Source organism: Cervus canadensis, chromosome 13 (assembly GCF_019320065.1).
Source record: "Cervus canadensis isolate Bull #8, Minnesota chromosome 13, ASM1932006v1, whole genome shotgun sequence".
Lineage (NCBI taxonomy): Eukaryota > Metazoa > Chordata > Mammalia > Artiodactyla > Cervidae > Cervus > Cervus canadensis.
Genome location: NC_057398.1, coordinates 39,753,220 through 39,781,053, shown reverse-complemented (window position 1 = coordinate 39,781,053; position 27,834 = coordinate 39,753,220). Strand labels below are relative to the sequence as shown.

Sequence of the window (27,834 nt, the reverse complement as noted above, 5' to 3'; positions counted from 1 at the left end):
AGCATGCACACACTTAGGTGAAACATTTGGACACTTAGAAAATGAGACAAAGGTACAAAGTCATGTCGTACAAACCGAGCACACGAGTTCTGTTGAGGGATCAGACTTGGGTGTCAGGAATCCCAGCGATGATAGAGGAGGCCTGAGTGCTGTGGCTGGCTATAGCAGGGGCTTTCACTCTTTTAGGAGCACTGCATACTTGAGTGAGTTTCTGGTGGATCAAAGTGCCCAATCAGGCAAGCCAGGCATGGCATGAGTGGTTTGAACTGGAAGGACTTGCTAGATTGTATCCATGATTCTGAGAGATAAGTATGCCCAGTTAGAAATCACAGGGATCTGGATGGAGCTACTTGGTGTAGGGGACTTAAGAGTAAGGCGACTCAAACTCTAGGCTGGAAGTAAGAGCAGAGCCGTGGCACTGTGGGAACATCTGGAGAATAAGGCTGGCAGGTGGACCAGATTCTGAAAGTAGGATCTGAAGATCAGGCCTGTGTTGTTGTTGTTCAGTTGCTAAGTCGTTTTTGACTCTTTGTGACCCCCAGGGACTGCAGCACACAAGGCCTCCTTGTCCCTCATCATCTCCCAGAGTTTTCCCAAGTTCATGTCCATTGAATTGGTGATGCTATCCAACCATCTCATCCTCTGTTGCCCTCTTTTCTTTCTGCTTTCAATCTTTCCCAGCATCAGGGTCTTTTCCAGTGAGTAGGCTGTTCACATCAGGTGGGCAGAGTATTGGGGCTTTAGCATCAGTCCTTCCAAAGAGTATTCAGGGTTGATTTCCCTTAGGAGTGACTGATTTGATCTCCTTGCTGTCCAAGGGACTTTCAAGTATCTTCTCCACAATTTGAAAGCATCAATCCTTCAGTGCTCAGCCTTCTTTATGGTCCAACTCTCACATCTGTACAGGACTACTGCAAAGACCATAGCTTTGACTATACGGACCTTTGTCCTTGGTCACTGCAACTACATTTCTTAGCAGCAATGTCAGGGTGAGACAATGATTCTTAATGGGCAGGTTTTCTCATAGCCCCGCTCCTATGAGAAAAGAGCTACACTTTTAAATCTACTTAATATAGTGGCCTTTGGTGTCAGAATGTTTTTTAAAGAATACCACTGACTTGAAAATAAGTCTACAAATAAGATGGGAATGGAAAAGAAGATAGAAAAATAAGACCTATAATACTTGAAGAAAAAATATACATTGAGCTAGATAATCTTTTGCAGGAATTTTGATGGAAGAGAAGCAAGAGTGGCAAATAGGCAGCAGTATGTCTAGTGGAGGAAAGAGTTTAGATGAAGACAAGAGGATATGACTGGATGTGTTCCATGTGGAAAGTGAAAATGCATTGACTTTCCTGAAAAGCAGGAGTACCGTGGTCAGTGCAGTGGGTATGTTGAGAATTTGAATTTACTCTGAAGGGCTATGTAGTGTCATCTTGGAAAATGAGATGAGGTGAGAGGAGGAAGCATGATGAATATGTATACTTTCATAACTCTTGTGTCAGTTACTCAGAGCATTAAAGGCTTGCATTAATTTATGGGGGCATCACATTTTTCTTGGCCCTGATCCCCACCCAGAAACCCAGGATAATGTCTCCAGTTTCCTTGTTTGCAAACATTCTGGCCACAGTGTACCAGGGAAAAAAGAAAACATTGTCGGGGAAAGAATATTGATCAACATTATTGTCTCTTGAGCAGCAAGCAAATTATAATAATTGAATGTTCCACAGTATCTCATGAGTTTTCAGGATTCTGAAAAAACATTTAGAACCTCTGGATGAGGGATCTTTTCAACTTGAACTGATCTGTGGGCTACCACCCTGCTTTCGGACAAAGTTCTTGGTTGCCCCGTCATTCTGCCTCCTCCTTTAGCTGGCACCACAGTACCCCCTCTGTGGCCTTCACATATTGTCTGTGTAGTTGTGTCACAGGAATGTTCCATTTGTTGCTCGCAGAATGGTACAACACTGAGAAAGGACAAATAAATGTCAATTTTCAAGTAGGACAAGAGGCATTTAATAAATTAGGAGTATACAATATGACAAATGTGTTATAGAGAATGCACATGATATATTATTAATTATTAGAAAAGGAATGGTCAGAACTGAGAATCTTTCCTCTAGTGAGACACAGCTATCCTCCGCAGCATGAAATATTCTGCTAGTCTATTGTGGAATCTTTTTCTACTCAGATTATTTATTAGCCTGAGAAATTGCCACAATGCTTTAAAATGTTAGAGTGATCCAGTGAAGAATTATAACAAAACTCACATATTTAAAAAATAGATTTAGAACCATTATTACCTATGTCAAAGATATGCTTGATGCCATTACTGTCTTTTAAATGTATTTTTTCCTAGTCTTTTATAATCTAGTCTCTTTTATGTTCTGTCTTTTTTTAAAACTTTGTATCAGTTTGTACCTCTAAGAGTAGCATAACTGCTGCATTTTGTTTTTGTATTGTTTCGAAGTGTATTGGATTGTCACGGTGTATTTATATGTTTAGGCCACAAGATTTTTTATTAATCAAATCAAGTATATTGTTCTAGGTTAGTAAAACTTTACCTAATAAACTGTATGATATTAAGCAAAATGCTGTAAATTAATTCAAAATCAATTTTTGAGAAATTAAAAATAAGTTTTCATATCACATCTTTTTGGATCATTTTTAACATAAGACTATAGGTAGACATGGGGCTTCCCAGGTGGCTCAGTGGTAAAGAATCTGCCCATGCAGGAGACACAGAAGACACAGGTTTGATCCCTGGGTTGGGATGATCCCCTGGGGAAGGATATGGCAACCTGCTCCACTATTCTTGCCTAGAAAATTCCTTGGCGAGAGGAGCTTGATGGGCTCTAGTCTATGAGGTTGCAAAGAGCTGGACATGACTGAGCGCGTGCACACACACACACATAGGTAGACATAATGGTAAAAATAACATGGGTACAACATAATAGTAAAATTCCATCATGTTGGTGTTTTGTTTGTAATGTATCATCAACAATCAAAGTTTTGCTAACCAATATCCATATAGGCAACAGTATAATAGCTGTTAAATGTAAATAAGTTATAACACAGTCCTTACCCTCAAGAAGCTTCCGATCTACTTGAAGAGGCAAGCTGAACATAAATGGGCAGTTGTATTCTATATGTGTGTGTGTGCTCAGTCGTTCAGTTGTGTTTGACTCTTTGCGACCATAGACTGTAGCTCACCAGTCTCCTCTGTCCATGGGATTCTCCAGGCAAGAATACTAGAGTGGGTTGCCATTCCCTTCTCCAAGGTTATTCTATATAGCCTATGACAACAATTATGGAAAATTTGAAAACTATATAGAAGTCTGTGACTTGCTATAGTCAGAGTAGGCTTCATGGAGGGGGTAGCACTTCACATAAGTTTCTTGTAGAAAACTTCTTGTAGAAAAGAGACATTCCTAGCAAGTAAAAGCAATACAAACAAAGACAGAGGTAAAAATAAACATGTCAGTCAGTCTAAACTTTATAAAGTTTTAATGATCAAAAGCAATGACAGTTAAGCATCTTATACAGATTTTTTCCCATAGAATTTTAATTTGATTCTCAAAATATATATAACTATCAAATATTTTACTCAACATTTGACTTTAATTATTAGACATTCTCAAATTAATTCAACAAATGTTTATAATTTACGCTGCATAAATTTCAGTGATCACTATGCTAGCCATTATAATATATAGAAAGGGAGGAGGGAGGATTCGCAATCTTATCCTTTAAGATTTTGGTGCCTTATCATACAAGAGACCCAGGGTTTGATTCCTGGGTCAAAAAGATCCCCTGGAGAAGGAAATGACAACCCATTCCAGTATTCTTGCCTGGAGAATCGCATGGATAGAGGGGTCTGGTGGGCTACAGTCCATGGGGTCGCAAGTGTTGGACATGACTTAGCAACTAAACCACCATTAGTGAGAAAGATGCACAAGTAAAATGATTCAATGTAGTTATCAAACCAAGGCCACTTGAATATTCCCCAAGTTATAAAATTCTGTACATATCGGTCACCAAGTATGTGAAGACTTTCCAATCCTTTGCATATTCAGGAGCTATTCCTCCACACACTGAACACTTTCTTCATACTCACTATAGCTTCTTCCAGCTACCAAGTTATGTTGATGGTGCTCTGCAAGCTAGAGGTTATCAGTGGACACTTTCTGGCCCCACATCTGTCCCGTATTGATCCTTTTGTTTCCCCTCAAGGTCAGTGAACTTATACCGTGAGGCTATATCTTAATTCCCACCTCCCCTCAATATTGAGCCTAAACTCATAGTTTAATTACTTCCACCTCAGACCGCACTCTTTCACACATTAAAGCCTCCTTTCTTTGGCCTATTCTGTCAATATTTCTCCTCTTTCTTCTAACATTTAGCAAGTTATTGCAAGGAAAACACACACACTCTCTCTCTCTCATATTCCCTCTCTCTTTGAACAAAGAATCTCTGTCATCTTTGATGCCTTCCATACAAATAGTACTGACTGTTGTTGTTCAGTTGTCCAGTCATGTCTGACTCTTTGCAGTCCCATGAACTGCAGTATGCCAGGCCTCCTGGTCTCTGTCCATCTCCCAAAGTTTGCCCAAATTCATGTCCATTGCATTGGTGATGCCATCCAACCATCTCATTCTCTGATGCCCACTTCTCCTGCCCTCAATCTTTCTCAACATCAGGGACTTTTCCAATGAGTTGACTGTTCATATCCGATGACCAAAATACTGGAGCTTCAGCTTCAGCATATGTCCTTTCAATGAATATTCAGGGTTGATTTCCTTTACGATTGACCCATTTGATCTCCTGGTTGTTTAAGGGCTTTCAGGAGTCTTCTCCAGCACCACACTTCGAAGGCATCAATTCTTCGGCCTTCTACCTTCTTTACAGTCCAGCTCTCACAACCGTACGTGACCACTGGGAAGACCATAGCCTTGACTATGTGGACCTTTGTCAGCAGAGTAATGTCTCTGATTTTCAACACACTATCTAGGTTTGTCATAGCTTTCCCACCAAGAAGCGGTCATCTGCTGATTTCATGGCTGTAGTCACCATCTGCAGTGATCTTCGAGCCCAAGAAGAAGAAATCTGTCACTTCTTCCACCTTTTCCCCTTCTATTTGCCATGAAATAATGGGCCCGGATGCCATGATCTTAGTTTTTTTAATATTTAGTTTTAAGCTGGCTCTTTCACTCTCCTCCTTCACTCTTATAAGAGGCTCTTTAATTTGTTTTTGCTTTCTGCCATTAGAGTGGTATCATCTGCATATCTGAGGTTGTTGATGTTTCCCTGCCTGTCTTGATTCCAGCTTGTGACTCATCTAGTCTGGCATTTCTCATGATGTGTTCAGCATATACGCTAAACAAACAGGGTGACAGGAGACAGCCCTGTCTTACTCCTTTCTCAATCTTGAACCAGTAGTACTTATAACCATCTTATATTGAGAAAAGGAAAGGTATCATGTTTTAAAGTGAAGAAAAGAATGGTGCTGAATGAGTGACATCACCTTTTGAAGCTCTTGAAACTTACACAGAAAAATCTTTTCTTGATCCCCTTTTAAAAACTCTTCCTCTAGAATTTTGCAAATGCTTCCTCCAAAATGTCTATTAAAGATAAAATGTTTAAAATATCAAATTCTATTCCTTGTTTACTTACCAAAAAAAAGAAACATTCTGTACTTTTTTGCTTTTCTTTGCAAGTGTAACCTACTTGAACAATAAAATTAACTGAACATTCTGAGTTCCAAATGAAAAACCTTGACAAAAATTTTTAAATTAATGCATTTGCAAGATGAAGATGTCTCATATAAGGTATACACACATACCTCATTTTATTGTTCTTCACTTTATTGCACTTCCCAGATAATGTGTTTTTTTTTAAATTGATGGTTCATAATAACCTTGCATTGTCAGATAATGATTAGCATTTGTAAGCAATGAAGTACTTTTAAATTGAGGTTAGTAGATTGTTTTTTTAAAAGCATAATGCTATGCTACACTTAATAGACTACCATTTAGTATAAACATAACTTTTGTATGTACTGAGAAACCAAAAAAATATCATTTGACTTGCTTTATTATGATATTGGCTCTATTGTGGAGGTCTGGAACTAAACCTGTAATATCTCCAATGTATACCTATAATTTAAAGTGAATAGAATAAACCACACCTGTTGTATGAATTGAAAGGAGAGAGGGGGTACTAATACAAACAGACATAGAATTAAAACTCTGGGAAAACTCTGCACAGAATAGACCTTGAACTGGACTCTAAATAGTACACTGGGATATAGGGAGAGGTTGAAAGAGTATATCAGGCTGGGAAAGGACTTGTTGGCAAATGTGTATTTGGTTGAAATGGAGACTTCCTACTAAAGAGTAAAGGAGATATTGACAAGTCAGGATCAGACCAATTTGTAGGTGTTTTTCAATTTCTCATTAAGTTTCATGGAACTTCTTCCATAAATAATGGAGAGCTATGAATGTTTTGAAGGTCTATAATGAATTTGACAGAGTAGTTTAAGAAAATTGCCCTCTCTGGTGATGTTAGAGGAAGTACAAGACTAAAAGACTAGATAGGAGGCCATTTATAGCTTCAGGCTTGTGAGATGCCAGGGACCTGAATTAATGTAGTGGGAATGTCAAACAATGGGAGCTATGACAAATGCTTCAAACACAGTGCAGTATAGTCTTGATGTAATAAAGGAGGTGATGGAAGACAATACGTCAGAAATGATAGTGAGGTTTCAGACTGGGTGACTGGCAGAAGGATAATTATACCTGATGGCAGAAATGGGGAGGTTGGAAGAGGAAGACTGGATGGCTGAGGGGAAGGAATGTGGTGATAGGTACATGGGCTCATCACTGTCAATAGAAAGTTAATGTGAGCCGCATATGTCATTTAAAATTGTCTAACGGCTGCATTCAAAACAGTACAGATGAAATCATGTTTAATAATACTTTACCTCAATATATTCAAAGTATTGTCATTTCAACATATAATTGATATAGAAGTATTAATGATGTAGTTTTCATTCTTTTCTCATAATAAATCTTTGAAATCTGGTATGTATTTAACACTTAAAGCACATCCCAATTTGACTAGCTACATTTCAAGGACCTGGTAGTCACCTTAGCTGGAGGCTACCATATTGAACAGTGAATTATTAGAAAGTTTATAGAGTTAACAAAGAATATGTAACAAAGGTCTTAATTAAGGTGGTAAGATTCACTATATTTTAGAAATTATAATTGTTTACCCTTTCTCCTCTGTTTCTTTTATTTCAACTATTTCATATTCAAGATGTTATTTTAGTACAACATCATACTTTCCCAGAAGCACCAAAAATTTTAGAGATATCCATGATATATAGCTTTGTGGTTCTCTCATTTAACTCTCCATCTGACTAACAACTTTCAACAAATTAGTCTGAATCTTCTTTTTCTTCTTTTTTTGTCAGTCTTAAAACTCTTGATTAGGAAATAATTTAGCAATATGTCCTCAAAAATCTTGGATAAATGACATTTAGTTCTTTGGAAATGAAACTACATTTTTTTATATTTCTCTGTCTGCACATGTGTGTTTTTCTCCATTGTTTAATATCTGACGTAAACTTGCTGGAGTTTTGGTCTCCACTATACGCTAAAGAATGTAGTACAAAAGAGAGCCTACTTCTATGGAAAACATGCCAAGGACATTGTGTTCCATCTTTACAATGAAATGCAGATTTCCCATTAGAAGGCAAATCCATCATTTCAAAAGGTTGAATAGGATGTGCATTAAAAAAATCCAGCTGCTTAAATTTAGGGCATTGAAAAGCATCCAATACAAAAATGTTCCCCGGGTCTCAAGCATTTTCATTTGATTATGTTTTGGGTAGCTTTTCATTCAGTCTACAATCTTGCCTCTTAGAATTGTGTCCTAAAATAGTCTACAAGTCTTTCAAACAAGTTAGGCCCAACTCTGATGCTTCATTTGCATAAATTATGTATTTTGTTATTTAGAATATCCTTGTATTTGCTATTGTTAATATCTGTAAAAGAAATATTGGAATCTTCTTACAGTGCTTTGATTTTTTATATTTATTCTTGGGCTTCTCTCACTGCCATTCAATTTATGTTTTTGGTCTATTTTGTTATCTTCTTTGAAGAGCTTGCCTTCTAGGACAGCCATTTTGTCCTCCAGCCAGCTTCCTTTAGCTTCCCGTGTCACCTGTTCTTCTCTGCCTCACTATTCTAATGTGCTCTACCCAACTTTCCCCTGACTAATTTAGGAATAAGAAGAGGTAAAGGCAGTGATAGTTCTTGCAATAACATTTTCTGATGTCTGCAGACAGCATGGCCCCCACAAGCTGGCTAGGGAGCATAGAAGAATTCTACCCCACACTACTGAGCGTAGACAGATTCTCAAGGAAGAACTGTAGGAGCTGAAAGAACAATAAAGTTTATGTCAAACATATCTGTATGGTGCATGTATTTCTCATAAGCATTGATACTTGTTTATTAAGTCATGGCTAAATCTCTATGCTCTTCTCTTCTGAAATCTAGGCCTGGTATTTCTCAGGACTGTCACCTGAGATATACAGAGGACTACTGTTTAACAAGGGCTGTGTTAAAATGCCCCAAATATTGACCAGGTTTCCTAAACTTGATTATTTGGCTGTCTCCTATTATACTGATTGTTAGGTATTTATGCATGTGATAATATTGTCCCTGGGCCAGTCCATAAAGGTAAATGTTCTAATAATTCTTTGGCATCCAATATATTTAACCAAGATTGGTTTGGTTCCATTTGCAGACCTCCCCTCTCAAATGTCCATTTTCTTCCTAAAGAGTTGTTAATTTTAGAAGATAATTTGTTCTAGTTAATATCAATTCACTTCTAAAGGGTGTTTTTTCTCCCCAAAGAGTTTGACAATTTAATGGAATCTTTTTTTTTTTCCTGGACCCACATTTTATTCTAGACTTGAATGAAAGAAGTATTTTCTGTGCTTTATCATAGTTTATAGGGAATATTTCATACTAGGGTCCTTGTGCTTCCAGTCTCCTGCCAGTTCTGGCTATCAAAACTGCTTAGGCTGCAAATAAAATATGAAATGAAATCCATCTGGCATTTCTCATTGAATTAGGACCAGAACATTTTTGTTAAATATTAACAGATGGCTAAATTTTTAATATCAAACTAACATTTTAAAACATCTAAGGGGACCCACATGAGGAAGAAAGGATAGAAGACCATATGTTTTCTCCATCCCTGAGCCCTTTCTTCCTCTGCACTTTCCCTTGCCTCATTCTTCTGACCCATGTATTGAGAACCATTGGCGTCTCCTGTCTCCAATGATTTTTCTTCCTTGGTGTGGTTTGGTGATGGTTTGATGGCTTAGTTGCAAAGTCGTATCCAACTCTTTGCAACCCCATGGACTGTAGCCCACCAGGCTCCTCTGTCCGTGGGATTTCCCAGGGAAGAAAACTGGAGTGAGCTACCATGTCCTCCTCCAGGGGATCTTCCTGACCTAGGGATCAAACCCGCATCTCTTGCTTGGCAGGAGGTTTCTTTACCACTTAGCCCCCTGGGAAACCCTTGTTCCTTGGTAGCTGGTGTCAAAGTAGTGTATGATGGTATCAAAATATTGTAATCAAATGCTGACCAGCTCAGGTGATATGTGGCTGTGGGCATGCTTCAAGATCTTTTATTAAAGCCAGTTCTCTCTCTCTCTCTCAATAGGAAAAAGAAAAGAAGTATATGCTTCCCTTGGACAACCTGAAAGTTCGGGATGTGGAAAAAAGCTTTATGTCTAGCAAGCACATCTTTGCACTCTTTAATACAGAACAAAGGTAAGAAAATGAAGCAGCTTATGTCTTCACATTTTTTTTTTTTTTTTTTTTTGCTTTGAATTTCTGTGTGTTCCAGGGACCATATTTGCAAGATTTCTTTTGGTCCTACCTTAAAATTTGTTAACTCTTGGGTTTTCCTTTCATTTGTTTTGTATTTTCAGCTTTTACCATAGGTTGTGGATTCAAAAGATTTAAACTTAGAAAAAGGAGGATCTTCAAGTATTAATTAACTGTTTTTAAGCAGGCACCCATGTCATTCTTAAACTACGTTTTGTTACTTTAAAGTCTTCCTTGTTTCGCATTTATTGTTCTGCACTTATAAATAAATTATTCAGTTATAATTTTTAGTAGTATCTAATGGATTAGTATCACTTAAGACCCAATCAGGTATTATGACTAAATTCTTGCATCAGTGAATAGAATTATTCATTTAAGATGAATACAAATATATTGTTCTTTACAGTTTTTCAAAACAGTCCACATTCATTGTCTGCTGTAGCAATTGTGAGGGAAACGATAGAGTACTGTGATTACCACTTCATAAATTAGAAATGTATCTCAGAGACTTTCTTAAGATGACAAAATTATCCCTGAATTTGGGGCTAATTATTGTGGAGTGCCATGATTATTCACTGAAACTAAGTAAACAAATGGAGAAGTAACAGAATTGGATAGAGAAACATAAAAAGATTACAACTAGGCAAAAATAATAAAGACCTTTTCCAAATGAAATTGTTACAGGAAAAAGCTAATTAATTTCTGTGAGTCAGTTATTAAGAAACTAAATCATTAGGTGGCAGGATCTAATTTTAATCCATCTCTCCAGGCTTTTTATCTTTATTTAGCAATGAATGAAGTTCCTTGATTAGGTTCAGTGACTGGCCCAGGGTCAATCACACAGTAAATCAAAATGGGGGGAGGGGAGAAGCCTTTTTTGTACATTCCCAGTCAGTTGCTCAGAGTGACTCATTGTACAAAAAATACTTAGAAAAACCACAAGAGCAGAATGTTTAAAGAATCAAGGGAAAAGAAAATTAAATATAACTCCCCTACCAAATACTGAGAATGAAATTTTATTGAAGTATTTTAATTTAAATACTAATTTGTTATTAGTATTATTTGAGAGCAGCTGGTGAAAAGACACTGAAAATGATAAAGGATAAAAAGGTTTCCTGGGGAGATAAGTAGTGTGTCCTCCACAGGGGCAAAGTTCAGTACTGTTTACATACCTTCCTCAGAGCAGTGGGGAGTCAGAAAGTCCTAAAGCAGTCTTCAGGGGTGTGCTCAGCTTCCTGCTTGGATGCAGAGTGGGAAGTATAATTGCCACACATGAGGTCAAACTAAATTTGAATCTTTGATCAACCTAGAAAGTTAAGGTTATAAAACGACTGAGTACAAAATAAAAAGATCAGATAATGATAGAGCATCTTTTTAGACACAATACAATTATGGATTTATTTTCTTCTATTTTATTGGAATATAACTGCTTTACAGTGTTATGTTAGTTTTTGCTGTATGGTGAGGAGAATCAGCTATGTGTATACATATATCCCCTCCCTCTTAGAACTCTCTCCACTCACATCCTCACCCCAATCCCACCCACCACAGAGCACAAAGCTGAGCTCCCTGTGCTTTATGAAAGCAGCTTCCCCCTAGCTATCTAATTACATGTGGTAGTGTATATACCTCAATCCTAATCTCACAATTTGTCCCACTCTCCCCTCCCCCACCCCCCACCCCGTGTCCACATGTCCATTCTCTACATCCACGTCTCTATCCCTGCCTTGGAAATAAAGTTTATCTGTACCGTTTTTCTAGATTCCACACGTATTCATGAAAATATGGTATTTGTTTTTCTGACTTATTTCACTTAGTATGACAGACTCTAGGTTCATCCATATCTCTACAAATGACCCTTTTTGTTTCTTTTAGTGGCTGAGAAATACTCCACATCTTCTTTATCCACTCATCTGTCATTGGACATTTAGCTTGTTTCTATGTCCTGGCTATTGTAAATAGTGCTGCAGGGAACATCGCGGTACATGTGACCTTTTGAATTATAGGATTCTCAGGGTATATACCCAGGAGTGGGATTGCTGGGTCATGTGGTAGTTCTGTATTTAGTTGTTTAAGGAACGTCCATACTGTTCGCCACAGTGGCTATATCAATTTACATTCCCACCAACAGTGCAAGAGGATTCCCTTTTCTCCGCATCCTCTCCAACAAAGAGAGCAAAAGAGATGAGTGTAAGAAATCTCTGGACTTCTAAAAATCTAGGTATCCTGGAATTCTAGACTTGTCAGAAAGTATTGAACTCTTCAACCGCTTCGCTTGACCTCTATGTGTGCAAGAACATACAGGCATTTTTGCCATTTATCTTTTCCTCTGAAATCTTGACTATTTTCAACTATTTTGGTACTGGCTAGGCCCTCTAGTAGTACAATATTAAGTACAATTGGGAGTCTTTGTTTTTTTCCTGATTTAAAGGAAAATTATTTCACACTTTTATGGTTAAGTGCTTTCTGATAGGTACCCATTGTCAAGTAAAGAAGATTCCCTGAGTTCCTAGTTGCTGAAGTTTCTGTTTTAATCATGATTAGGTGTTTAACTTTGTCATGGATGAGTGTGTTTTTTTTTTTCTCTATGACTTTCTTCTTTAATCTATTCATGTGGTGAAATATATTAATAGACCTTCTTATTGTAAACCATCCTTGATCTCCCGGGATTAAACCTAATTAAATTGTGATGTATTATTGTCTGTTATGTGTCCCTGACTTAAGTTTGCCATTTTATTTAGCTTTTTGCATCTATGTTCATAAGTAAAATTGGCTCATAAATGTTCTTTTTTGTATTGTCCCTGCCTAGTTTTCATATCAAGGTTCTGTTAGCTTCATAACTGAAGTGGAAATAAGTTCTTATTGTTCTTTGGAACACTTTGTATAAGGTGGGGATTGACTGTTAACTGAGTGGTAGAACTCACCTGTAAAATCATCTAGAACTTATGGACAGTTTTGATAAGTAGACTTTTGGCTAGTGATTTCACATATTTAATAAGTATAGATTTATTCAGGTTTTCCATTTTTTCTATGAGTTTAAACAAATTATATTTTTTTTTCCAGGAAATTACCCATTCTGTTTTTTTTAACATATTTTTATATTCACATCAATGATTTCTTAGTGTTCTATTTTTACAAATCTCTGCTGTGTCTGAAATTTGATCCTTTTTTAATTTCTCATATTAAGCCTTACCTTTTTTCACTTGGTCACTCTTTCCAGAGTTGTATCTTTTTCCAGAGAACCAACTTTTGATCCTCAGTTGTATATGTTTTATCTATTTCAGGAATTTCTGCTCTCTTCTTCATTTCCTAACTTGTATTTACTGTGTTTTCTTTTTAGCCCATTTTTTCTAACTTCTTTTTTAGATGTGTAGCTCATTAATTTTTATCTTATTTTTTCTTAAGTATACATATAATTGAATAGATTTCCTTCTATGTATTTTTAGCTGCTCACCACAGACTTTGCAACATAATACCTTGGTTACCATTAAGTTCTGTTTCCTCTGATCTTTTGTTTCCATAATCTTTATTATCATTTTTCCTTTGAGTTGTTTAGAACTGTGTTTCATATTTTATAGTGCATGGAATTTTATTGTTTTGTTGTTGTTGATTTCTAATTTAATTGTATTGTGGTCAGAGCATATGATCTAGCACACATGGTAAATTTTCATAAATATTTCATGTATGCTTGAGAAGAATGTATTGATTTAGGAGTACAGGGTTCCATGAGAGTTCTATGAATCATGTTTGTTAATAATATTATCCAGTCTATAGTAATTATAAAAATATAGTTACTATATTTTAAAATCTTGATTGATTAAAAAACTCCACAAATATATACTAGGAAGCTGTCATTATAATTTGTGTAAGAGAATGTTTTGCCTATATTGTCTTCTAGGAATTTTATGGTGTCCTAACGGATATTTAAGTCCTTAAGCCGTTTTAAGCTTAATTTTTGTGCACAGGGTAAAAGGCTATTCTAACTTCACTGATGCACAAGTCACTGTCCCTCTTTCTCACATCACATGTTAAATGGAATGTCTTTTCTCCGTTCTTTTCTCCATTCTCATTCTGTATATTCTTGCCTCCTTTGCCAAGGATTAATTGACCATATGTATGTAGGTTTATTTCTGGGCTTTCTGTTTTTTTCCATTGATCTGTATGTCTCTTCCTGTGCCGATGTCACACTTTTGATTACTGTAGCTTTGTGTATTGTCTGCAGCCTGGAAGAGTTATTCCTCGAGCATTGTTCATTTTCCTCAGGATTGCTTTGGCACTTCTGGATCTTTTGTAGTTCCATACAAATTTTAAGATTGTTTGTTTTAGTTCTATGAAAAATATCACGGGGAAGTTGATAGGGGTTGCATTAAATCTGTAGCTTGCTTTTTGTGGTATGACCATTTAAACAATATTAGTTTTCTAATCCAAGAGTATAGGATATCTTTCCATTTTCTTGAATCATATTTGATTTCCTTTATCACTGTTTTGTAGTCTTAGCATATAACTCTCACCTCGTTGCTTAGATTTATTTGTAGGTTTTTTTGATGTGATTTTTAAACAAGGTTTTTTTTTAACTTTGACTTTCTGATATTTCATTGTTAGTGTACAGAAATGCAACAGATTTTTGTATATTAATCTTGTATTCTGATACTTTGCTGAGTTTATTTATCAGTTCTAATAGTTTTGTGTGGAGTCCTTAGGGTTTTCTGTATATAGTATCATATAATCTGCATATAGTGACAATTTTATGCTTTCCCTTCTGATTTGGATACCTTTTATTTTTTTCCTTGTTTAATTGCTATGGCTAGCAAGTACTATGTTTAATAGAAGTGATGAGAGTGAACATTCTTGTCTTATTGCAAATTTTAGTTGAAAGGGAAGATTTTCATTATGCTGGCTGTGGGTTTGTCATAAATGGCTTTTGTTATGTTGAGGTATGTTCCTTCTGTACCCACTTTTGTTGGAGTTTTATCATGAATGGATGTTGAATTTCATCAAATGCTTTTTCTTCATCCTTGAGATGATGGTGTGGTGTTTGTCTTTTCTTGATGTTGTGTATTGTATTAATTGATTTGGATATGGTGACCTATCCTTGTGACACTGGGATGAATCCACTTTGATTATGATGTATGATACTTTTTATGTGTTACTGGATTTGGTTTGCTAAGATTTTGTTGAGGATTTTTACATCTATATTCATTAAAGATATTGACCTATAATTTTTTTTTTTGGTAGTGTCTTTGTCTGGTTCTAGTATCAGGGTGGTGGTGGCTTCATAGAAGGACTTTTGGAGTGTTTCCTCCTCTTCAATCTTTTGGAAGAGTTTGAGAAGGATTGATATAAGTTCTTCTTGGTATGTTTGGTTGAATTCCCCAGTGAAGCCTTTCTGGACTATTGTTTTCAGTTTTGGGTTTTTTTAAATTATTATTATTATTACAAATTCTGTTTCCTTCTGGGCTTCCCTGGTAGCTCAGATGGTAAAGAATCCACCTGCAATGCAGGAGATCCCAGTTCAATCCCTGGGTCAGGAAGATCCCCTGGAGAAGGGATAGGCTACCCACTCCAGTATTCTTGGGCTTCCCTGGTGGCTCAGACAGGAAAGAATGTGCTTGTAATATGGGAGATCTGGGTTCCATCCCTGGGTTGGGAAGATCCCCTGGAGAAAGGAACAGCTACCCACTCCAGTGTTCTTCCCTGGAGAATTCCATGGACAGAGGAGCCTGTCTGGCTACAGCCTGTGGGGTCACAAAGAGTCAGACATGACTGAGTGCCTTTCACTATTTCCTTCTAGTGTTTTGTCTGTTCAAATTATTTATTTTTTCTTGATTCTGTTTTGGTGGACATTATGTTTCTAGAAACTTTTCCATTTCTTCTAGGTTGTCCAATTTGTTTCCGTGTAACTGTTTATAGTTTTCTGTGATTTTTGTTTGTCTGGAGGAGTGGTTTCATTTTCTTTCTCTTTACTTTCTTATTTTGTTTATTTGGATTCTTTCTCTTTTCTTCTTGGTGAGCCTGACCAGAGATTTGTTCATTTTGTTTATCCTTTCAAAAAACCATCTCTTGGTTTTATTGTTGTTTTTTTTCTCTATTTTTAATCTCTTTTCATTATTTCCTCTCTGATCTTTATTGTTTTTTTCCTTCTGATGACTTTATATTTTGTTTGTTCTTTTGCTCATTCTCTTAGACAATAGGTTAATCTCTTAGATTGTTTATCTGACATTTTCTTGCTTTTTGAGGAAGGCATGTATCACTATCTAAAGTTTCCTCTTATTACTGCTTTTGCTGCATCCTTTAGATTTTTTAAAGTTGTGTTTTCATTGTCATTTGTCTCCATGTAGTCATCTCTTTCTGATTTCTGTTTTTATGCCATTGTGGTCAGAAAAGATGCTTGAAATAATTTCTATCCTCTTAAATTAATTGAGGCTTGTTTTGTGTCCTAAAATGTGGTCTGTTCTAGAGACTGTTCCCTGAGCACTTGAAAACAATGTATATTTTGGTGCTTTTTGGATATAATGTCTTGTGGATATCAATTATTTCTAACCCTTGTGTCATTTAGGATCTCTGTTGCCTTATTGATTTTATGTATGGAAGATCTGCCCATTGATATCAGTGGGGTTTAAGTTTCCTACTATTATTGTATTCCCATAAATTTCTCCCTTTATTTCTGATGGTATTTGTGTTTTGTATTTAGGTGTGCCTATATTGGATGCATATATGTTAAGGAGTGTAAAGCCTTTTCTTGTATTGATCCTTTTATCACTATATAGTGCCTTGTTTATCTATCTTTATGAACTTTGTTTCAAAGTCAATTTTGTCTAATGTGAGTATTGTTACCCCTGCTTTCTTGTCATTTCCATTTGCATGAAATATCTTTTTCCATAACTTCTCACTTTCAATCTATGTGTATCCTTCACCCTAAATTGGGTTCAGCATATCGTAGGCTCTTATTTTATTGTCCAATCTGTTACTTTACATCTTTTGATCTGCTGATCCATTTATTCATTCCACTGGCATTTGTTTATTATTGATAGATATGTGTTTATTGCAGTTTTATGCCTTGCTTTCAGTTCATTTTGTATTTCTTCTTTGTTCCTTTCTTTTTCTTTTTGTTTTTCCATTTACCATTTGATGATTTTCTTTTGTATTAAGCTTGAGTTCTCTTCTTTTTAGTTTTTGTGACTCTATTGTACGTTTTTGATTTGTGGTTATCTTGGGTTTCAAGTATATTAACCCATTACTAGATCTACTTGCTTCATACTAGTAGTCATATTAAGTTCAAAGACATTCTACAAAAAAACCTATATTTTCTAACTCTATTCCCCCACATCTTATGATTTTGATGTTCTCTTTTATATCTTTATGTTTATTCTTTTGCTGTTCATTATAGTTACCATTGCTTTCACAAATTTTTAAAAATTTATGTATGGGTTTATTAAAGTTATTTACTTTCCTGTTTTAAGTTTCTCTTTCCTATAAATTCTTGCTTTTTTTTTTTTATTTAGAGAAGAACTTTCAGTATTTCTTTTTTGGATAGATTTAATATCTCGGTATTCTTTTAGTTTCTGCTTGTCTGAGAAATTCATTATCTCTCCTTCCATTCTGAATGATACCCTTGCTGGACAGAGTATCCTATGTTGCAAATTTTTCTTCTTTTTCAAGACTTTGAATATGGTTTGCCATTCCCGTCTTGCTTGCAGCATTTGTATAGAGAAATAAACTGATAGACCTATGGCATTCCCTTGTAATTAATCCTTTGTTTTTCTTTTGCTGCCTTAAGAATCATCTCTTTATCTTTAATTTTTGTTATTTTTATTGTAATATGTTATGGTGTAGGTTTGTTTGGGTTCATCCTCTTTGGGACCCTCTGTGCTTCCTGTACTTGGACATCTGTTTCCTTCTTTTAAATTTGGGAAGTTTACAGCCTTAATTTATTCAAATACATTTTTTATCCTCTTTTCTTTCTTTCCTTTCTGGGATTCCTGCTATGCATAGATTGGCATGCTCTGTATTATACCGTAGATCTTGTGTGTTGCTTTCCCTTCTCATTTATCTTTCTGTCTGCTGTTCTGATTTCCATTAATTTGCCTTCCAGTTCATGTATTTGTTTTTCTGCATTATTTACTTTGTTATTTGTTACCTTTAGCTTGGTTTTCATCTCTGCAGTTTAGTTGTCTAATCTTGATTGGCACTTCTTTATAGTTTCTGGTTCCTTGTTACAGTGATCTGCATTTCTTTCGGCATTGTTTCTTAATTCCTTCAGCAGTCTTATTACCTTCTTTTTGAACTCAGGGTCTGATAGAACAGAGAGGTCTGTTTCCTTGTTTGTTATTTCAGGTGATTTCTCTTACTTGGGAGCAGCTCATCTGCTTCTTCATTTTACTTATATTTCTATGACCCTATGAATTTAAGTTATCTACTGTGGTCTTGAAGGGCACTCTTTATGTGGGAGTGACCCTGAGTAAACAAAAAAGATCTTAATGACCCAGATAACCACGATAGTGTGATCACGCACCTTAAACCAGACATCTTGGAGTGTGAAGTCAAATGGGTCTTATGAAGCGTCACTATGAACAAAGCTAGTGGAAGTGATAGAATTCCAGCTGAGCTATTTCAAATCCTGAAAGATAATGCTGTTAAAGTGCTGCATTCAATATGCCAGCAAATTTGGAAAACTCAGCAGTGGCCACAGGACTGGAAAAGGTTCATTCCAATCCCAAAGAAAGGCAATGCCAAGGAATGTTCAAACTACTGCATAATTGCACTTCTCTCACATGCTAGCAAAATAATGCTCAAAATTCTCCAAGCCAAGCTTCAACAGTACATGAACCAAGAACTTCCAGATTTTTAAGCTGGATTTAGAAAAGCCAGAGGAACCAGAGATCAAATTGCCAACATCTGTTAGATCATTGAAAAAGCAAGAGAGTTCCAGGAAAACATCTGCTTCATTGACTACGCCAAAACCTTTGACTGTGTGGATCACAACAAAATGTGGAAAATTGTTTAAGAGATGGGAGTACCAGATCATCTTACTTGCCTCCTGAGAAATCTGTATACAGGTCAATAAGCAACAGTTAGAACCAGACATGGAACAGCAGACTGGTTCCAAACTGGGAAAGGAGTACATCAAGGCTAACTATTGTCACCCTGCTTGTTTATCTTATAAGCAGAGTACATCATGTGAAATGCCGGGCTTGATGAAGCACAAGCTTGAATCAAGATTGCTGGGAGAAATGTCAATAACCTCAGATATACAGATGATACCACCTTTATGGCAGAAAATGAAGAGGAACTGAAGAGCCTCTTGATGAAAGTGAAAGAGGAAAGTGAAATAGTTGGCTTAAAACTCAACATTCAGAAAACTGATATCATAGCATCCAATCCCATCACTTCATGGCAAATAGATGGGGAAACAATGGAAACAGTGACAGACTTTATTTTCTTGGGCTCCAAAATCACTGCAAATGGTGACTGCAGCCATGAAATTAAAAGATGCTTGCTCCTTGGAAGAAAAGCTATGACCAACCTAGACAGCATACTAAAAAACAGAGACATTACTTTGCCAAGAAAGGTCCATCTAGTCAAAGCTATGGATGTGAGAGTTAGACCATAAAGAAAACTGAGCATTGAAGAACTGATGCTTTTGAACTGTGGTGTTGGAGAAGACTCTTGAGAGTCCCTTGGACTGGAAGGAGATCCAACCAGTCAATCGTAAAGGAAATCAGCCCTGAATATTCATTGGAAAGACTGATGCTGAAGTTTCATTATACTTTCAGCATGCTTTGGCCACCTGATGCAAAGAACTGACTCATTGGAAAAGACCCTGTTGCTAGGAAAGATTTAAGGCAGGAAGAGAAGGGGACAACAGAGGATGAGATGGTTGGATGGCATCACCAACTCAATGGACATGAATTTGAGCAAGTTCCAGGAGTATGTGATGGACAAGTATTCCTGGCATGCTGCCATCCATGGGGTCGCAAAGAGTTGGACATGATGAGTGACTGAACTGAAATGAAATATGTGATCTTCTTTTGCATGATATTTGTAATCAGTGACTGTGTACAATATTTGTTTTCCTTGATTTTAAGGTATGAAATTTAATTAATCAATGAAGGTATTAAAAAGGAAGAAAAGGTAATCTAGTAGAGTGAATATTATACCTGAAAAAAATGGGTTATAGTGTATAAGCTAACATTTAAACAGACTGTATGATAGTGTATTTAATTCCAATACTTAAGTGCTGGGGGAGCATGGGATTTAGCCAGAAGCAATAGTTAACATCATAGAAGATGTCTCTCATTAGTTTTGGCACAAATTGTTGGAGAGGAAATAGAAAAGAATATCCCAAAAAGGGAATAGTATTAGTCAAAACAAATGGGTGGAAAATGTTCCTTAATCTGTTGCCAGCCTTTTCTAGATGAAAATTTAGTTTCAAAGGCAAGATGGCCCTAGTTTTAAAAAAAAAAAAGTAAAAGCATTCCATTGTCTTCCATAGGGTTTAATGAACTGTACTTTCCCATCTAAGTTTATCTATTTACTATATCATGTAAAGGGAAAATCATGCATCTATCAAGAGCTCATATACTTAGCTTTATTTTTTTAACAGTACGTGAATGATATTCTTTTCATTGATTCCAAGATTATGTTCCTGTTTTCTTTTCTTTCTTCTGAGACAAGATATTAAAAGATGTGTTCTGTTTCCTTGCCTTTAGATGAATTTATCCTTGATTAATTTAGAAGAGATTTTATAAGCGCTTCTGTTTTTTTGTGTTCCCCATTGCTGTTTTCTGCTGCAGTGTTTTAGCTCAATTCATTTAGCCATTCAGCTGACCCATATAAGACACATTGACCTAGGACTTAACTTTCTGTGTGAACGTTAGGATTGGTGCTAACGTGGGTATAAAATATGGCTTTTTAGGGTTCTCTGAGAACTTAAAGATAATCTTGTCTTCCCTTTTCACTTTACAGGTTAAGGAGTTGATGCCTATAACAGTTTAACACTTTTCTCATGTCAAAAAAAGCAGTTAATGACAGGGCCAGAACTGGAACCCAGGTCTAACGTTTCCTTGATCCGTGGCTGTTTCTGATCTGTAGTTTTAATATTAACTATACACCAGAAATTCTGCCTGATATTTTAATTGGAATTGTTCCTAAAAGAGCAACAGTGAAAAGATTTTTACCTTCTTGTGCAGGTATTTCAGTTTGCTGTTAGGTCTTACAAATTTCCATGGATCACTTTTGAGTCTTATTTGCAAAGCCTTACGTGAACTGACCAGTACCCTTGCTACAGTTCCTGAAAAACTATATTAGCCATTACTACTTGTATCACAGCATTGTTCCTAAGAGCTCATTAAGTTGCTATTTCAACTTTCCACCATAAAATTTAAAACAGTCACTCTATAGTTCCCAATCATCAGGTGTGTCGGAACTGATACATTTAACATCCTTATTTTAAAAGTCTTCAATGTCCTGGTGAATTAATATGATCTTTATGACTCTGGTGACCAGATTTTTGAGCCATTCTAAATCGTGTTTTAGTGCTAATATTTTTGTAAATGGAAGGAATTGTTACTGGTTGCAGTAACTTCTGTGGTGGAAGAGAGTGAGTTTCACACCTGGACTGATTTAGCCTACAAAAACTCCAGGTAAGAATATGCAACCCTAGCCATCCTCTGAACCTTTCAAAGAGGGCATCTCAGATACCTGGAGAGACTGATAAGTTAAAAATATTTCAATCTCACATTCATTGTGTCACCGTATCATTTACAAAGTCTAAGTTAAAAGATTCCTGAACTTCTTTGTGGCAAGATCGAAACTTAAGATTGGAATGTGCCCCCAGATTTTTGTTTCATGTAATTTTTTAAGAAATGCAACATTTTCTTTGGTAGAAGCACGTCTGGATAATGGTTTCACTGTGCTGGTCTTTATACTCCCAGGCAGGCACTGGTTTTTAAGGTCATGTTAAGGCCCATTTGGTCCCAGGTATGTCAGCTCTGGTAGCCAGCAGAGATCTGTGTCTGTCCAAGGGGTTCATCGAGCAGCCACGTGGTATTTTCAGAGCACCCCTTGGGAGTGTCCAGCTCTGTTTTCTTTTAAATTAAGGCATTCTTTCTTTGATACTGTTTTGTAGCTTCAATTCAGGATATGGTTTACCAACATTACCAAGTGTTCCAATTCACCCCTCCCCGCTTTTTCCTACAGAGAGTGATTTTAGGATGTTTCACTACTCCACTCAGTCCCTAGCACGTTGCCGACACTCAATAAATGTCAAATAATGCTGCACTATAGCAAGTGTGGGCTTTTTAGGCATTCAGAAAAGAATGGCTCTTTCTTCTCATTGTTGAGTGGTATATTTTTCCAATTGTTAGCTGGAAAGGAATTGGAGTCAGGTTTTCCATTTATATACCTTTATGGCTGTTTCTATATTCAAACGTGCTTTGAGTTTAAGTTGTTTGGAAAAGTGCTTAATTAAACAAATATGCTGGGCAAGAGGCGGTATGCAGTGCCTTGTCTGAAAGCTTATGTCTCACTTGGATATGGTGGAATGTCAAAACTGTATTAAAAGGGAATTAATTACTCTTCCATACATAGGGATGGTAGAGGCTCATATTTATTGGAAATTCAATAGAGTAAAAACATATAGTACATGTTACTAGGAAATGAAATATTGTGTATAGGATGCAATGCAATTAAGCTTGTGTTTGGAACATAAATGTGACAGCTGGAAAAGTTATTTTATTTCATTTTACTGTCTGCTGTTGTCAAAAGAATGTTTAAGATGTTTCTTCTTGCTTCATAAAATACTAAAAATACATATTATCCTCTGAATATTCTGGTTCAAGCTTTTTCTTCATCAGATGAAGACTCAGCTAGTAACCAGTCTTTCAGTCCAAGCTGAGTAACGAAGTGTGTGTCATCCTTCACTTTCTCACAGAGTATAGGTGGGTTGTTTTTCCGTGCCATGGGTGTTTATAACACCCTCTGAGCACCTGGTAGAGGAAAGCAGTTTGAAAGTAAAAACTCTTTATCTGTCTCAATTAACATATCCAGTTCATTGTACCCTTTCTGCAACTTCTGTAAAGCATGAAAAGAAAGTGTGGTTTTCCCCATTTCCCTGATAGCTCAGTTGGTAAAGAATCCACCTGCAATGTGGGAGATTGATTGATTGATTGAAAGTCAGTCGTGTCCAACTCTTTGTGACCCCATGAACTATACAGTCCATGGAATTCTGCAGGCCAAAATACGGGAGTGGGTAACCTTTCTCTTCTCCAGGGGATCTTCCCAACCCAGGGATCGAATTCAGGTCTCCCACATTGCAGGCAGATTCTTTACCAGTTGAGCCACAAGGGAAGCGCAATGCGGGAGATCCCGGTTCAGTTCCTGGGTCGGGAAGATCCACTGGAGAAGGGATAGTACCCACTGCAGTACTCCTGGGCTTCCCTTGTGGCTCAGCTGGTAAAGAATCCGCCCTCATTGCAGGAAGCCTGGGTTTGATCCCTAGGTTGGGAGGATCCCCTGGAGAAGGGAAAGGCTACCCACTCCAGTATTCTGGTCTGGAGAATTCCATGGACTATACAGTCCATGGGGTGGCAAAGAGTTGGACAGAACTGAGCAACTTTCACTTTTCTTTCTTAGTATGAAAAATATTCTGCTAGATATGAGATCAACTGGAGTCCAATTCATTGTCCTGAGGAACGCATAAGTAAACTGGTATTAATCAGATGTCAGTGATATTGCTATGAGAAACACTTAAACAACACGATTAAGTAACAGAATGTGTTAAGTCAACATTGTAACACCTTGTACTTCTTTCTAGTTTTAATACAATGGTAAATTAATTAATGAAAAATATAATCCTGTCATGAGTATTTATCTCCACTGCTAGATTACATTCCTTAAGGCAGAGGCTTTTTTTTTAATTGAAATATATCTGGTTTACAATGTTATGTTAGTTTCAGATGTACAGCAAAGTGGATCAGTTATACATATATGTATATCTACTTTTTTTTAGATTCTTTTCCCAGATAGGTCATTACAGAGTATTGTATAGAGCTCCCTGTGCTATACAGCAGGTCCTTATTAGTTATCTGTTTTATATATAATAGTGTGTACATGTCAACCTCAGTCTCCCAATTTATCCCTCCCCTTGACTGTTTCCTGGTAACCCTAAGTTAGGCTGTGTTTGTCTGGCTCATTGCTTTTATCCCCAGGGCCTAACACAGCATCTGGTGATTGTGAGAGTTTAGAACATGAGTAAATGAAAAGATGGATGGATATTAAACTTTCCCCCTCTGATATGTAGAGAAAATATAAATAATGCTAATTGTCAATAAAAAGCATTCTGTAGGTAAGCTCTAGAGAGGCCTACAGCTTCAGATCTGAGGGGGATGAAAATGGAGATAAAGATGAAAACTCTTAGAGGAAATAGTTTTAGTACAAAAAAAGAAATCTATTTAAAAGTAAGAACCTGAGAATTTTAAGTTATGTACAAACTGTATAAACAGGCTTTGTTTGAATTTAGTGTAACAGAATTCATGACAGTTTAAGGGGAAAATATAGATGTTTTCTTGTAAATTGTTTCAACTTTATTCCATAATGTTAATAATATTATTAAAAAATGTTTTATAGATATCTATACTCAGCTTTCTTCTTCATTTCTTTAGCTCTAGCAAAGTATTAACACATTTCAGTTTTTCTGTTATATGCTGAACTTTTGAAAGTTAGGGAGGTGGAGAACCAGAAGGCAGGATTTTAGTTTTCTGTTCATAAGTTTTTGGTCCTTCTTGTTTCTGCTAGAACTATTAAGATCAAGTGGGTCAGACAGATTTGAGGACTTTTGCAGAATTATTGATTGTGAATTCACAATATGACAGTAATGTTTATTTCCCTCTATAAATCTGAAAAGATAAACCCCGTGCTTTCCTTGCCGAGGAGATGGATAGGCGTACATGTTTATTAAGTCAATAAAAGGGCACTTTATATCTTGAAAGCTGTTAAAGCGAGATCTTTGAATCAGAGAACTCTTTTTTGTGTGTCCACTCTCTTCCTTTGTTTCAAGTCTCTCACTGCAAAGATATTTGTTGTCATATGGTTCTGATCTTGCATATTTTCAGTGGTTTCTCAGTTCTTACTACTGCATCTTTTCCCTTTAAGGGTGTCTCTCTAGTTGTGAAATAGCATTGTTAGGAAATCCTAGGTACATCAAAGAGGAGGGGCAAAAATATTTTCAAAGGGGAGCCTGGAGAGAGACAGATTGGAGAACCAAAATTGTCTTCCCATTTGATTTATTTGGTTCACCAACCACACCAGGACAGAAATCAAATATGATTTGGTAATATTTCTATGAACTAAGTCTGTGACAATTGATTTCACAGCTAAGATAAATTCTCATGAAAGCCAACATAATTGCTTGGGTATGAAATGTCTGTGGCTTGAAGCAATCAATTTAAATTCTTCTCTTACTGGTTTTCAACTTAAACTCTGAAATGAAATAGGAGTCTGATGCCCTACTTGGATGACTGTTTCTGCCTTTTCTGAGGGAGAAAAATAGCAAGTTAGTGCTTTTCAGCTCTTTCAAATGTCATTAACAGGCTTTGGAGAAATTCTTCATGCTTAAAACTCCTGTGTGTAGTCCGTATCCATTTTTCTAGGGGAATTAGGTATTGTACTCCCTGGGAGCTTTCGCTGATTTTAAACAAAGGGATTGATAGGATAGACTCAACAGCTTAGATTCAGTTCCTTTCACTAGAATTTCAACTGGAGTTTATCTTAAGCCATTGGTAGCGCCAGCAGAGATTTTGGTCAGTTTCTGAGGCATTCATATTCAGGAGGTTTCCATCCAAGGGCTGTCTTGATGAATGAGCCCAACACGGCTGTGTAAAGTTCAAGAACAAAAAGAAATTATGTCTTTCACAGCAAGTTTACTTTTCTTCTAGGATTTCAGAACAAACACATTGCCTGCTCCCCACCTACTTCCCGGAACAACTATTTGCTGATGGGCAGTCCCCTCCCCCTACCACCCCCTTGAGACAAACTCTGTGGCTTGGGACGGACGTGTGCCTCCATTTGGGGACCATAAAATGGCCCCAACTGTGCTCATTAATGACAGGGGAGCAACTGCTAGTTGCAGACATACTATAGAAAAATATATGCTTGGATCTAAGATACAGTCTCTAAAAGAGAAGCTATAATGGTTAAGTTGCAAGTGAAAGTGACAGATCACCATTACATGAGACGGGTACCAATGACCAATATCTTTAAATATGTGATTGTTTATAAATAAGATTGTATTGCTAGTTTTCCTTACAAAACCATTTTCCCTTTTGAAAGCTGGTCATGCTAAGGAACTGGATTCAGGAAATTAACTGACTTATCTCAGGCTTTTACTTCAAGGAATGAGTTTACCTTCTGGTTATTTCTGATAAGGACAGAAATAGAGTGAGTTGGGGGCCAAAGCTCATACAGTGTGGCCGTGACTTTGTGGCGGCAGCTCCCCCCGCCCCCCCCCCCCCACCAAGCTGAAGCCAGCAGGGGGTTAGCCAAGTGTGCAGGTATTTCAGTCAGCAACCTGTGGGGAGAGCTCTTAAGAAATGAATAAGCAAGGGTGTGAAAATTTCCCTAACAGAGTCTAGCCTGAAGGAAATTTCTAAACACTTATATTTCTTTGGCAGTCTTAGAGGCCTCCCAAGAGCAAAAATAAAGAAAACTATGGGCTTGTTTTACTATTGGAATGGTCAGGTTTTTAGTCATGACCTGAAGAATATTATATAACAACCTACATGTTGAAAAAGAAACTTTCGTCAAATAGAAAAAGTCCAAAGAAGGGCTGTTATTCAAATTTGCCGCTGTTGAAATCCAGTTACACTGAACAATGTATCCACGGTGCTCCTGGAGGATACAGTGTTTTCCGTTATTACCAGTGTTACTGTATACTGTCCTGATTATTAAAGCAGTTACTAAAGCTGTAACACCAGGCCTAGAAGTTATTTTGTTTAAAGGCAGGGGGTGGGGGGGCTTTAAATAAAAGTAACACACATACACATATATAAAGCTCTATAAAGATCACTGAGCACCCTCAAATCATGCACTTAAGAATATTCATTATAAGCCTGTTTTTATAATATCAACTTATAAATCAGAAATTTTTTTGTGACCTACTGCATGTGTAATATATTTTTATTTTTCCTCGGTTGATTTACTATGAAACCGACTTACCCATAAAGAATGTACCCATAAAAATGTCCTTAGTGACTATACCTGCTGAGAGAAAATACTGTGAAGGTTTTAATTACATACCTTGCATATAAATTATATTATTCTGCTTCAGTTTGCTGCATTCAGAAGGAAACTATTTACTGGCATGTGTAATTAATTTTAATTAACACACATAGCCTTAGTAAAGGAAACTGACATGGCACAAGCCTTGGTAGAAAATGTTAGTCACACTCTGCAACTAACTCTGAGCAGATGCATGGTTTCATAAAGAAAATATTTGCAAAGCCTAACTGGAGTGAGTTTTTTCCTTTTCTTTTCTTTTTCTAATTTGAAACTGCCTATGTTTATTTCTTAGAACCTGAGGAAAATACTGCTCACTTAAAGGAACTGTCTCAAAAAATACAATTGCAGAAAGTAGTTTTGACTGTTCAAACACAGAATCTGCTTTTTCTATCAGTGTCTTTGTTAAATCCATACCTCATTCCATACTTTTAAATTCTAGCAGGCCAAAGCACGAGATACTACTACTAGATATCAGCCCAAATTTGTTTTATTATAGAATGAGTTTTGCTTTAGAAAACAGATAAATGCTTGAAACTTGGTTACTCTGTCAGTGCACTAAGGTAGTTAAAACATTTCTGTATCTTGATGACTACATCGTGGTCTTTAAAATAAATTGGCAATATAAGATCTATACCAATGGCTTTCAAAATTT

The 27,834-nt window shown here is 36.6% G+C and overlaps 1 protein-coding gene across 11 annotated transcripts in view; it reads left to right on the top strand.

Annotated features, from left to right (window-relative positions):
• The window catches only part of DNM3 (dynamin 3), a 619,318-nt gene that overhangs the window by 446,364 nt on the left and 145,120 nt on the right, over nucleotides 1–27,834 (top strand). For all 11 annotated transcript variants that reach the window (XM_043486187.1, XM_043486184.1, XM_043486188.1 and 8 more), the window contains one exon: nucleotides 9,742–9,851. In XM_043486187.1, the coding sequence (XP_043342122.1) occupies nucleotides 9,742–9,851 (110 nt within the window). The remainder of the gene's footprint in view (nucleotides 1–9,741; nucleotides 9,852–27,834) is intronic.